General features: G+C 39.2%; 2 protein-coding genes across 2 annotated transcripts; both read right to left on the reverse strand.

The window, feature by feature from the left end:
• Window positions 1-1,502: 1,502 nt before the first annotated feature.
• Window positions 1,503-3,425, reverse strand: LOC4323834 (uncharacterized). Its single transcript, XM_015773595.3, has 2 exons — window positions 3,129-3,425; window positions 1,503-1,896 (listed from the first exon to the last, which is right to left on the reverse strand). The coding sequence occupies exons 1-2, from the start codon at window positions 3,336-3,338 to the stop codon at window positions 1,786-1,788; spliced, it is 321 nt and encodes a 106-aa protein (XP_015629081.1). The 5' UTR covers window positions 3,339-3,425; the 3' UTR covers window positions 1,503-1,785.
• An 846-nt stretch (window positions 3,426-4,271) lies between these two features.
• Window positions 4,272-7,682, reverse strand: LOC4323835 (UDP-D-apiose/UDP-D-xylose synthase-like). The gene is made up of 9 exons (NM_001372192.1): window positions 7,216-7,682; window positions 7,040-7,132; window positions 6,842-6,949; window positions 5,743-5,857; window positions 5,533-5,666; window positions 5,339-5,440; window positions 5,156-5,248; window positions 4,941-5,076; window positions 4,272-4,846 (listed from the first exon to the last, which is right to left on the reverse strand). Exons 1-9 carry the CDS (start codon window positions 7,513-7,515, stop codon window positions 4,731-4,733), a joined length of 1,197 nt encoding a protein of 398 aa, NP_001359121.1. The 5' UTR covers window positions 7,516-7,682; the 3' UTR covers window positions 4,272-4,730.
• Window positions 7,683-14,354: the final 6,672 nt, after the last annotated feature.

Consider the following 14,354-nt stretch of genomic DNA (forward strand, 5'->3'; position numbering starts at 1 on the left):
GATTATTTGCTTTTTCAAATTTTTCTTCAAAACTTCATATTCAAGTCAATGCTCGTGATATTGTACAGTTTTTATTTTTTATTTTTTAAATGATTTGCAATTCAGATTATTTGCTTTTTCAAAATTTTCTTCAAAACTTCATATTCGAGTAAATGCTCGTGATGTTCTATAAAGATTTGGACAAACACAAAGGTTTTGCTCAACATTTGCAATTCAGATTATTTGGTTTTTCAAAATTTTCTTCAAAACTTCATATTCAAGTAAATGCTCATGATGCTGTACAGTTATTATTATTATTTTTTGGAATGATTTACAATTCAGATTATTTGCTTTTTCAAAATTTTCTTCAAAACTTTATATTCAAGTAAATGCTCGTGATGTTGTACAGTTTTTTCAAGTACTGCTCCTAATGTTCTATAAAGATTTGGACAAAACACAAAGGTTTAGCTCAAAATGTCCAAACTTAACGAGTATTAGCCTTGGGAGCAAAAATCATAAATATTAATCTTAGGACAATAAGTTTTGTTATTTCTGCCCATCGTCGTATAATTTCACTAGTTATAGCATAACACCAAAATTAATGAGTACTATCCTTTTGAAAAAAAAACATATGAATATGTCTGGCCAAATATTTCATTACTGTTATCCTTGGACCCGTTAAAAAAATCCATAAACCTTAACCCTATAGTAAAAAAAAATTCATGGTTTACCCTTCGGCATTTAATTTCATTAGGTATAGTCTTTGATCAAAATTCATGAGTATTAACCTTTGCAAACAAACGCAAGGATATTTTTCTTTAGCTCAAAATTTCAATGAGTATTAGTCTTAAGGACTGTTGTGTACAAAATCGTGAATATTAACCTCACAAAAAAAAAACTATTCATGATTTTTAGCCATCTACCTATAGTTAGTGATTTATAGCTTTCGGCCAATTTTTTTTTTAAAAAAAGTGTGGTTATGTTTCTCTGGTCCAAAATTTCATGAGTACTCGCCTTAGGCGTATTAGGCCAAAAAAAAAGACTTGAATATTAACCTTTAGCTGAAAGAAGATATCCAAATCAACATGATAGGGTAAAGTAAAGCTCATAATGATTTGCTTTTTCAAAATTTTATTTACAATTATTAGCCACCACTTCATTTTTATTTTTCAGTTTTTTTCTTCAAAAAATTTCAAATGATTTTTTTTCTTCAAAAAATTCAAATGATTTGCAGTTTACAAGAGTAATGCTTGTAGTAATTTGATTTTTCGAAATTTCCTTCAACAATATTCAAAGATTTCCAGTTTATACACAAGTAATGCTCGTAATGTTCTATAGTTTTTTAAGTACTGCCCGTAATGTTCTATAAAGATTTGGACGAAAACACCAAAGGTTTTCCTCGACATATCGTGGGCTGGACCAGTCGCTCTTGGTTGCACCACAAATATAAGTAGGCCGGCCCTGAATTGTTTCCAAGTAGGCAAAACATGCAATGTTATGCTTTATCAGTGAACACAACGGAAGGCAATCAAACTTGCAGTTGGATCATGGATGGTAGTATTAAAAGAGGTCTTTTACTTTTACTACAAGCCTTTCACTTAAAGATATTGCAAGTTCTAACATGACAGCAAGGAAAAGGAAGTCACTTGCGCATGATGGGCAAATACAGAATCCAAACACAAGGCAACAATGACGGGGAAGAAAAACTCTAATCAGATGGACATAGATTAGAGAGGTGCACCATCATCGCACAACATCTTTATCTTCTTAGGATTTAAAGCAGAGACTAAAGCTTTCTGGAGCAAACTAAGAAGACCCGTCCGGGGATCGGCCATCAGGCGAATCATCTCTTTCCTTGCTTTCTTTCCACTTAACCCAGGCCCATCTCAACACAATAAACGCTCCAAGAGCATAAACCTACAGAAGTAGCAAGGCAAATCGTCTTTTCAGAAATATGTGAAGTATGTTGAGATAGCACAATGAGTGAACACAAGAGCATATATATTGCAGCACAATTCAAAATGAAAAACGGATGCTGAACCACATATGGTTCTCTGAAGTCTGAATGAATATGTTGATTTCTCTGAAATTTGGAGTCATTGATTAGCAGATACTAACAGTAATATTTTCTGCATTAACTAAAAAAGTGTGAGTATCTTGTTAGCAAGAATAATAGGGTCCCGAATTCAAGACAGGCTCGTTTCCTTGATTGCATCATCTGAACAAGATAACTGTACCCACCTTGCTGAATCTCAGCTCCTGATTTTAGTAAATCCAACATCAAGTGGTGATTAACTTGCAGAATATTCGCATGCACATTTTGCTCCCACGGACACAGGATTGAGGTGTTTGGCAATATTCTATTTGATTTTTCGGAATCGTGCATAGCAACCACAATTCACTACATGGGACTTTGAGGTAGACAGTCATTTGGTCTATAACTGGATACACACAATTTGGGTAAAGCACACGATAAATTACAGTTTCGATGGAGACAATTGGAAGGAGAAACAGTACTAAATTCTTAGAAAGTTTGAAAGACAAAACAACAGGTGCTAATTCTCAGAGTAGGTGTGAAATTTAAAATACCCAATTGGGAACATTCTACACAGCAGCCTGGTGTGGTAATCCACTTGTAATTATGCATAGTACTGGGAATGAGTATATTGCCTTCAAGTTTGTGCATTCTATCCTGGACTACCAACTTACCAAGTGCTCGCGGATTAGATCACAGGAAATGAGCCATTGAAAGTTAAAAGGTTGCTTATCTAAGACAATTGTTTTGGACTACCAAGCTTCGCGGATAAGATCACAGGAAATGTGCTTATCTAAGACATATGGTGTTGCAAAGGGTGCATCTAATCTAACAAGAGTATTACTGCACATTTCAAAAGACAATAGCAAACAAAATAATGGTGAATATACATGGTGTGTGTAAAGCCATCTGAAAATCCCCTTCATGTTGTGTGTAATTTATCTGTTGTATATTCCAAACAAAACAAATATTCGAGTCGCAGTTTCAGGCGATATGACAGGTTGAAACGCGGGAAGAAATTGGCATAGATCCACAAGGCATAGAGGTTTTGGTGGGTTTAATCGCGCAGACAGAGAGATGGTCGGAGCGGGATTGGGATTAGTTGGGGCTGTACCTGCCAGAGGTTGCGGGGGGCCATCTCCTCGTCGGCGACGGGCGGAGGGGGCACGTCCTCCTCCTCCAGCTTGATGGGCGGCGGCTGCCTGGCCTTGGGCTGGTCGGCGCTGGGGTAGAATCGCACGGTGGACGGCGGCTGGCGGCGGGCCTCCGCGTCCTCCTTATTATTGCCGGCGGCCTGCTCCGGCGAGCTCCCGGCGTTGCCCATCGCCTTCCGATTCTCGCTCTCCTCGCCGCGGCGGCGCCTCTCCTCTCCTCTCGCCTCGTCTCTCCTCGCTAAGAGACTCACTCGACTAGCTTGTAATTGGTGTTGGTGATGATGATAAGATGGATTACTTGGGAGTAACATATGCTCTTTTCTTTTGTATTTTCTGTACACTTTATTACCTTTTCTTTTATTTGCTACATTCTTTTTTAGCCCCACACGACACGTTCCTTTCCTTTCTGTTGATTTGTTTTGTTTTTACATCATCAAATTATTAGCTTAGCTTCGGTTTTAAAGCGAAAAATTTAGGAAACATCCAAGCTAATTTCTGACCTCATTCGAAGGCCTGGGGGCGATGTCACGCCCAATTGTACCTTTTTCATTTGGATTTTCATGATTATTTTTCGTATTAAAGCCCTGATAGTAAAACGTACACACTACTGGTTAGTGTTTGAGTGAAGAGGAAAATAAATGATTGAGAAGATACGTAAAATAAGGTTAGCCATTAGCATATAATTAATCGAGTATCAACTATTTTAAATTTTAAAATGGATTAATATTATTTTTAAAGTAACATTTCTATATATTTTTTTAAAAAAACACATCATTTAGTAATTTGGAAAATATGCGCACAAAAAATAAAAGGTTTGCTCCCTCAATCTCCCTGAACAAACGCAGATACATCTTAAGTGGAAAACAAAAGGAGATCGGATGTATTCTGGCTTCCAGCTATCAAGAAACAAAGAGCTTAACATACTAATGATGGACCTGCCCTTTCATGCAGTTTTTTTTTTCACAGTACGCAATCAGTATGAGTTTGAGAACAATGCACAGTACTTTCTCAAGAAATTTTGAACTAATCCAAATTATCAGTTCATGACAATGGGAACCCACCTGGATACTGTGATAGCACGAGAAAAGCTCAGGCACACGGCATGCGCATGGAACAAACAAGTTACCACAAATTAGTCGGTCATATGAATCACAACTACCAAGTAGTGAAATTTGCAGATTTTGCTTCTAACAGCCTACTACTAGTTGCTGTACTAAACTCAAAGAACTTAACTCACAACCATTATAGCTTCCAGCCCATAATTTCCTTGAACAATCATCTATACTGAACAAGAACATCTCTCACCGACGAAGCAATAAGAAAGAATGACACAGGATGAGCAACCAAAGGTACAAATGAATACATCGACTCTGCCACAGATATGGTGGATAACCCCTTGCCGGCTTACACAGGAGGAAACCTAAAAGTTGGTAGGGATCTAGGAGTGACTAGATGCACAAAAAGGATTACTTGAGTATACGTATTCCACTTCCAAACGATTATAGCCACTGACAGTGCTCTACAAGAGCCAACATCACCATCTATGGATTGGAGCGTGTTGTCTAACTCGACGCTGAAGCCTGTGACATTTGCCTTTTGATAGCTTCTTTGTAAGTCTTGTGCTGGTAGGTCAATGTTGTCTCCAGCAAATCCTTGAGAGGGGTCTTCGGATTCCAACCTAGAACAGTTGAATCAATATTTGGTTATTATGAACCACTGGTTACCCAACTAGTACAACATAGACATAACAGGTTATTGAAGACAGTAAATACCAAGCTGCTTGTTGATTATGGTCATGTCAGGAATCCTCTTATCACTATCATCATATCCTTCACCATAGAACTGCTTCGAACTCACGTCAATCATAGGTTCATCCAGTGGTGGCTCTCCTGAGACATTTGCATAGACCTGTACAGGACAACCATGTAAGACTTAGGGCATGAGTAACAGAAACGCTCAAAGAAACATTGCCACGCTAATGATGTACCTCTGTCATCATTTCAGCCAATTGCCTAACAGTGACTTCATTGTTAGGATTCCCGACATTGAAGATTTGACCATTGGCACGAGCAGGATTTTCCTTTTGACATAAAGTACACATTTCAGTTCAACTAACAAGGTAAATCTAGCATAAGAGCAAAGGAAGTAAAGATAAACAGAGAAAACATACAATCATCAAGTGAACAGCTTCAATGGCATCCTTAATGTAAACAAAAGTTCTCTGGGACTGGCCACCATCAACAAGTTTCAGGGGCTCCCGACGCAGGAGATTCTGCAAATTCATTGGCGACATACATCTTATGAGAAAAACGACCATAACGAAATGGAGGTATATTATTCTCAGAAAGGGACTGGTTGACATACGTTACTGAAACATGCCAAAACCCGAGGAACACCCTCACTAGGACCATCAACACCAGGAATAAAGTCCATTCTTGGTCCAATCCAATTGAAAGGTCTCACAATTGTGAACTCAAGGCCATTTTCTGCTCCTTCAGCTGGTTAAAGCTCAAAAAGCACACGGTTACAAAGTGTTCAGGTAATGACATGAATAACAAAAGTTACTGCACTCACCAAAAATAAGCCTCTCAATAAGCTGCTTCGCACATGCATAAGACCATCGCTGTTTCACAATTGGACCAAAAATGCAGGGGGATTCATCTTCTTTCAGTACATAAAATTCAGGTTCCTGTTTCAAAGTTTGAAGGTACACAAATATCAGATAAGAGTCAATTGTGATCAAAATTAAGACATGTAATGGGCAGGTTTACACTTGCTCCTTTCTCCATCCATGTCAATGCAAATGCATAGCAATTTAACTAAAGAGAATGCAACAACTGGACTACTGCATTTCAGTAGGGGCGTAGGGCCCTCCTCTACTGTCTCCGTGAAAGTAGACAAATACATTGCAAAGCATACAACTCAACAATATAGACTCTAGGGTAAACTTTATTGGGGAAGTCCATGGAACAATAAGCAAGTTATCATTAGATCCTGACCCTCCAAGCGTGTTGCTAGTTGACTTCACTTTAAATACTGATGCACCTACAGGACTAACTTATCACATTGGAAATACAATTAGAAAAGACATTTCCTTAAGATGCCATGTATTCTTGATTACTATATCCACTTGCAAAGCAATGTGCAGTAGTAGCACATAAACATAGTTATGCCTGAAGAAATAAGTATCATCAAACTAGAGGAGGAACAAGTCATTCCATAACACAACATGGCACTGGACAATCTACACAGATGAAGGATAGAGCAACATGAGAAATACTGACACTCCAAGAGATGCTGTCAACTCTGCTATCCTAAGAAAGTCAAAACATTCAATAATCCTGAAACAGAACCACCATCACAAGACCATATATCCGAGTGTCAACCAACAACCAGACAAGGTCCAATAAGAAAATCCATTCCCAACCAACACCAAATCTAACCCAACCTTACTGTCAAGGCCGTACAACAGCAAGTACAGGATAATGGCAGCTGAACAACTGAATCTAGCAGACCTGCACCAGATCCATTCCACCCCCAATCTAATCAGTACCAATCAGTTTGCTTTTCAGTCAACCAACCAAAAAAGAAAATGTCACACAGACTTGTACAATTGGCACAAGCACATTATTATCCAGAAGAAACGTCAAAATAGAGTGATATGGTGGATGACCTTGCGGAGAGGGTGGTCGGTGGGGAGGAAGCTGCCGATGGTCTTGCCGTAGACCTCGCACGTGGAGAAGTGGATGAGACGCTTGTTGTTCTCAGAGCAGTACTTGACCTGTGCACATCACACACGTCCATCAACAATTCTGCACTAGTGGTAGAAAAGAAGAAGAAGAAATCTGGAGTGGAGAAGAGGAGGGATTACCACAGGGAGCGCGTCGATGAAGTTGCTGTAGATGGTGTCGAGGGGGCGCGTGTTGTAGTCGGCCGGCGTGCAGATCGCCGCCAGGTTGATCGTCTACGCAGATCCGGAATCAAGGCGTGTTATCAGAAATGAAATGAGATTGAAATTGAGAGCAGGAGGGAGAGAGAGGGAGAGACCAGATCGGCCATCTTGATGAGGCCCTCGAGCCTGGAGTCGTTCTTGATGTTGAGGCGGTGGAAGGAGATGCGGCCATGGAGGTGGGGAGGGGCGGGGTCGACGAGGTGGCGGATCTTGTCGCAGTAGACGTCGACGGCGTAGACGACGTGGGCGGTCTCGGCCATGAGCTTCTCGCAGAGGTGGGAGCCGATGAAGCCGCCGGCGCCGATCATGCAGATGGTGAGGGGCGCGATGGGGTTGCCGTCCAGATCCAGCCTCGCGGCGGCGGAGGCGGCGGGCGGCGACGACGACGACGACATCCTCCCTTGGTCCGCGGATCCGGAATGCGCGTGGAAGATGGATTGGATTCGATTATTGGGGAGGAAGGGAGGCGCTGGATTTGGGGGTTACGAGGCGAGGCGATGTCGGTGGCGGTGGTTTTCTTTTTCTCTCCTATTTAAGAGCGCCCACACTCTCTCTTCTCCTCTTGTCTCTCTCGAGTCTCGACTTTGAAGAAGGAAGGGAAAGGATTGAGGGGATGGACAAGAGGTGGCCCACTCCTCCCATCGAGATCCGGTGGTTGGTGGGCCTGCATGGGCCTCTCTTCCTTTTTCACCATTTCCTTCTTTTCTTTTTTTTCCCTAACTCATTTACGCCTATTCATTTTGGATGAATTTTAAAGGATTTTAATTTCTTTTAGGATTAATTCCTACGAAAGCTATTTGATTATTAGGAATGTAGATATAGGAAAACCAAAGAAAAAATTTCTCCTACAAGATGTAGAGGGAAAACATATATTTTGTTCCCGTCCACTCTAACCTTTTGGGAAAATCCTATGGATTCAAGTTTGCATGTATTCCTATTTCTCCATTTTTTATATTTCTATGTATTAAAATTTCTTCAAAACGAATAGACACTAATGAATTTTTTCCCTTTAAATTCTTACCTCTACTGCTTAAAAGCGGAGCATTCGTCTGTTCCAAACCAAATATACATCAAATTCATTCATTTGTTATACCAATAAATTCAATGTTTGTTTCTACACGCGAACATATATTGCTAGTTATATTACTATTCATACACGCATAAATTAGCATCATGTGTGTTGTTTTAACGTACGCGGGAAGCGGTAAATCTCGACCACACTGTATGTATAATATTTATGGATATTATTTGCGTACTGTTGTATATAGTACTATAGTGTGATGCCGTTGTCTGTTACCTCAACCCAAATGTCACAGCAGCACTTTGGTCTCTGTCACGTTGGCAACCTACTTAACCTAGTAGGGGATGTAGATGTGATCCCTTTTAAAATAACGAATCATAAAAGGTAGTCCAAATTCATTATACCTTCTAGGAGGGTCAAATTTCTTTCTAAGTTAATTTTTTTTACACAGAGGGAGTGCTTTCTTCATCATCACCACACACATATACATACGTGTAGTGTACTGGTCAGTACCATTATGTAATTAAAAATAACTCTTCTTTTTCAGTAACTCCCTTTTCGTTTACCTTCCAGTCTTTAAGTTGTTGGTGGTGTAATATTGTTATCGTCACTCATATATCTCATCATAAATCACTACTACAAAAATAGTTTTCGCTGGTAGTTAAATTGGGTTTTCGTTGACCAGCGAAAATCGAGTTTCGCAAACGGATATGCTAAGATAACCAAGCGGCAAGCTAAAGAGAACTGCCAGTGAAAACAATTTTAGAATAAAAAAAATTCAAAATCGGTGCCATCGGCCGCCATAGCCACAAGCACTGCCAGCCGCTCGGATTACGATAGCGTATTGTACGATCCGTTGTAAGAAAGAAAAAGGTATGTTTGCAAATATAGTTTGAAACATCAAATATATGGCTAGTCGGCAATTTTGCTGATCCTATGACCGACGAACCGACGCAACGGAAAAAAAAACAATGAAAGCTTTCCGTTTCAAAATAAATCAATCTAGCACATGATGTCACGCATACTAATACTATGAATCAAAATCTGGACAACAACTCTAGCATCGAGAGTCACTAACTTTAACTACTTTCTCCGTTTCAGGTTATAAGACTTTCTAGCATTGCCCATATTCATATATATGTTAATGATTCTAAATATATATATATATATATATATTTATATATATATATATATATATATATATATGTATGTGTGTGTCTAGATTCATTAACATTTATATGAATATGGATAATGCTAGAAATGTCTTATAACCTGGAATGAATGTAGTATAACATACTAGTTTCTTTTTCAAAAAATAATTGTTAGTCTGCTTCCTTGCGTCATTGCAGCGTAAAGAAAGGAAGGGCAGGAACCTCTCAATTAATTAAGAGATCGACATCCCTTTTAGGGTTTTACCATATATATACCTCTTGTAAACCGCCGTGCGGCGTTGCAACTTCACCCCAGATATAGTGAAGATATTTTGCTGGCTGGCGTCCGTGGTTTTTTTCTCTTCTACTTTGAAAGGGTTTTCTACGTTAAATCTCGTGTCTTCTATGATTGATCTATTGTTTTTTATCGTTTGTTCGCTTATAGTTTCCTAACAGAGTTTGGTATATGCCGCTTCCTTGCCACTTGAGAAACCAAGCCCCTTTCCCCGGCTCGTCTTGTCGTGCCTGTTCCAGTCGCTATGAACGCGGCACGCCTGATGGTGATGAGAGCGAGAGCGAGACTGCGAGTAGCCGATCGAGCATAGGGCGACCAACAACTGATACGTGCCCTCGAATCGAATCTTAAATCAATCAAGGGCTAAAGCAATGTTTGTGCGTGTGATTCGTCCTAACATATATAATGTCATTTGACTTTTATTCTGAATAAAGTTCAATCATTTGTCTTATTTAAAAATTTAGTATAAATATGTAAAAGTATAAATTAAGATTATAGTTTATTTGATGATAAAACGAGTAACAATAAAATAAATGATATTTATAAAAATAAATAAATAAGATAAATGGTTAAATTTATACTCCCTCCGTCCCATAATATAAGAGATTTTGAGTTTTTGCTTGTAAAGTTTGACTACTCGTTTTATTCAAAAATTTTTGAAATTATTATTTATTTTATTTGTGACTTACTTTATTATCTACAGTACTTTAAGCACAACTTTTCGTTTTTTATATTTACAAAAAGAATTTAAATAAGACGAATGGTCAAACGTTGCAAGCAAAAACTTAAAATACCTTATATCGTGGGACGGAGGGGGTATAATATGATTCCGGAATTCCCGCGCTGGCGAGCTGTTCAGCGAGGCTTCGGCGCGCGCGGCAGTCGTGATTGTTGGAGGCAACGCCCAACGGCGTGCGGCGGCCAAAGCACATGGCAGCAGCCAGCAGGTGGCCCAATCCTGCGTGGCGTGGATAGCCTTCTAGAGAGTATTAGAAAATTGGCGTGCTCTTTGGCCCGCCCACTATTTAGCACGTTCAGAATTAAGAATATGTTTTCTTGATTACAAAACATAAGAATTTTTAGGTTATTTAGTAAATACTTAGGTTAATAAATGACAGTATCACTTTTCATTTTTTTTAATAAATAGATTCAGATGTCACGAATGGAATATAAAGTACAAGAAAATATATTTTCCACATGTCACGAATTTGGATGTTCGCTTAGGTCAATTCCATTCATTTTTCCTTTTGTCTTACGTATTTTCTATTGAGAAAATTTGAACCATGCCACACAAATTTTGCAAAATTTGTGATATGCCACTCCGACCCACATGTCATTGACTCATGTGGGTCCTACATGTCTTTGAGATACGGGTGGCATATCTAAAATTTTGCAAAATTAGGGTGGCATGGTTCCAACAAACCCTTTTCTATTTGTCGCACAAGGAACACACACTATTTAGACATGCCTACAAATCTAGAACAAATTGAATGAAATACAGATCACACCGGCAACCATGCAGTAGAAAATATAAGCTTTTCCCAGTACTGCAGTAATATAAAATAAAATATTTTTCCCTTTCAATCGGACAAATTGCTACAACCACCGTTCTTGGATTTGTTGATTACATGTAGAATAAGTTTTCACATGATGTGAGAATCAGAAAGTTTGACAAGATGCATACTGTACAACCAAGTTTGCTGGTTAGACCCAAAGCAAACCGTTACATCGACTCCGGCAAACTATCATGCTCATGTTCCTATAATTTTCTCAAATTTGTTCAATCTTCCGTCACTGCTCAAATTTGTTCAATCTGAGAACACTGAAAAGATGCATGTAACTGAACATGTAGAGCACGGACGGGGGCAGATACCGGGGATAGGGTATCGAAGTGGTCGCCTACGACAGGCGGTGATTACTGGCGACGATCTACTTCATTGTAGCAGACATGAGTCCTATTTATAGTACTCATAGCTTACTTAGAAAATGATTAGAGACACATAAAAAGTAGAATTTGCCGCACATATACCTCTGATGAACTCAATGTAGCAGCTCTGAGTCCTCTTTGTTCATATTCGAGGAAGGAATCAACAAGTACTGCAATGTTAAACAACCCGACAGATCAAATGCCAAAGTAAGAATGCACGGATTCTTAATACAGGCAATATCTGATAAAAGCCTAAAATGCGAGTCATGTTATGTACACTCTGTCATCAATTTAAATAATAAAACTATCCTTCTCATAGGTATATGTTCTCGATTATTACGTAATTTGACTATACATTAACAGATTAATCTTGCAGTGGTGAGCATATGTTACATACATGTAAGGACCTTGTTTTGTTATGTTCAAGACTCACGTTGCTTCTGATATCGGTCAATACTTGGAGTATGTAGCAACATGAGGAATTTATACAAAAGATTTATTACTTAATACTCACTATTTGTAATACAATTTCATATTGCATGAAAATTGGTGTAGATAAATCAAGAAGTACAAAACGCATGGTTTCCAATTCTTTACAAGCATAAGAAAATTAATAAGCAAACCAATAAATATGTTGCACATCCCCACTGTTAATGAAACCATATTTCTGAAAAAAAAAAGACAGTTTAAGCTATGCAATGCCTCATGCGTGTAGAAATCAGAGGCTGAGTTAAATCAACATGTAATCTACAAAATTGTTCTCATGGTCGTTTTTACATACTGGAAACTGGATCCATCCCTCCCCTCAACAGCATTTAATCGAACACCTACCAGCCTACCGGGCACAATACAATACATGCGTAGAGAAGTCATGATCATTGGTTGATCATCCAAGAAGTCACAATCAATAAGAAACAACGATAGCAGACCATATTCCTAGGGCATTATGACTTCCCTTACTCCACATCAAAGATTCCATTTTTTTCATAAACCTGGGCTTCAACTGAAGATTTGATATTTAGCTGTTACCGAATGACCAAACATGTAACCCCAAAAAACCTAGTTGCTCCAGATAGTTCATATTTATCTTTTCAATTGTTTTTACAGCTCACATTATTGTTGTTTGGTACTACCTCTATTTCAGGTTATAAAACTTTCTAGCATTGCTCATATTCATATAGATGTTAATAAATCTAGGTGCATATATATATCTAGATTCATTAACATATATATAAATACAGACAATGTTAGAAAGTCTTATAATGTGAAATAGAGGAAGTACTTTGGTTTCCAAGTCCCAAGTGCAAAGGTCCCCAGATTCATAAAATAAATATTTGTTTGTAGTGGCAGCTTCCTAGGAGGGCTAGGAATACAAAATTGCCAGCTTCGATTTCCTATTTTTTGTGATTAACAGTGAACACAATTCATTCCTCATGTGTTGCTATCACAAGTTCACAAAATTTGTTGCACTGAAAATGCAAATCATGTTGTGTTAAGAATATGCTCAATGTTGCTCTACAGAGAGACTTCGCCATTACCTGGCTAGCGGCGTGGGGGCGAGGAGGCGCGACGCGGACCAGACGGCAGGTAATCGACGACGACTTGATGGCGGTGTGACCGAGACCGGCGGCCACCAACGGATCCTGTGGCGACGCGCGAGGTGGGGCGGCACGGCGCGACGGTTGGCGGGGGCTCGGTCACCGCGACGACAAACCCGCGGTGGGCGATCGGTGGCAAGCGCGATGGCCGGTGGCTACGCGGTGGAGGAGCCACCGGGATTCACCTAGGAGCTGCCGGGATTGGGGAAGTGGGAGGGGGAGGGAGCAGGGCGCGGATCTACAGTGTAGTGGCCCGTGTCAGGCGACACCGATGACTTTTGGCAAAACCTATAACGGAATTGTTTATCCGTATATTATAACACCATGATTTAAGCATATAAGCATGCTATGACACCAATAGATATGTTATGACACCAACGAATTGATTTTCTGGATCCGTCAGAGGGAGGGCTGGGGATGACGACCCGCGGGATCCGGCGCGAGATGCTCCATGGCGACCAGGGCGAGGAGGCAAGGCGTCACAGCGTCAATCTGACGAGGGCAAAAGGACGAGGCGGCAGCTTCAACGGCGACTGGTTGACGCGGCATGGTTAGGGTTACGGAGGGAGCGCATAAATGAGGGGAGTAGGGAAGGCGCAAGCTGTGCGGAAGGGAGAGGGGAGGTGGAGGCGATCGTGAGCGTTGGATTTTACAGAGATGATCTGAACCGTTGAGTGATGAATATAAGAGTGTTTGAGTGAAAGATGAGTAAAACAAGTTGGTGAATTATTATTAAAAATATGGTAGATAGATGTGAAATTTTTTGTATTTGCTTTTTTTTTTGCAAAATATAATTATCTGTTATATGTTATATATAATATTTTTCTGTGTTGTTATTTTTAATGTAACATATTTCGTATCCTATACAAAATATTTTTTTGCTACTATCTTTTGCATAAGCAATTTCTCACTCATATACCACACAAAAATAACTTTTCTTTACAAAAATAAAAACACAAACAAAACTTGAAACTTAAATAGAAATTCCCATTCTGTGTAAAGAGGCTACATAAAAAAATCATATATTTTTTAAAATTTATAATGGAATAAATCAATTGTTAAGGTATTTTGGGTTTTTTTAAAAAAATTCCTAGCCCAATAACATATTATAAAACAATTAATAGCTCTTTCCGATATATATTATAAAAAGGGACAATGTCAATAGCATCATTTAACTGGGATATACTTAATGGGTACAAATTAATTCTGAAATGCATGACATCAACATAGTCAAATTAGTTG

This window comes from Oryza sativa, chromosome 1 (genome assembly GCF_034140825.1).
Source record: "Oryza sativa Japonica Group chromosome 1, ASM3414082v1".
Classification (NCBI taxonomy): Eukaryota; Viridiplantae; Streptophyta; class Magnoliopsida; order Poales; family Poaceae; genus Oryza; species Oryza sativa.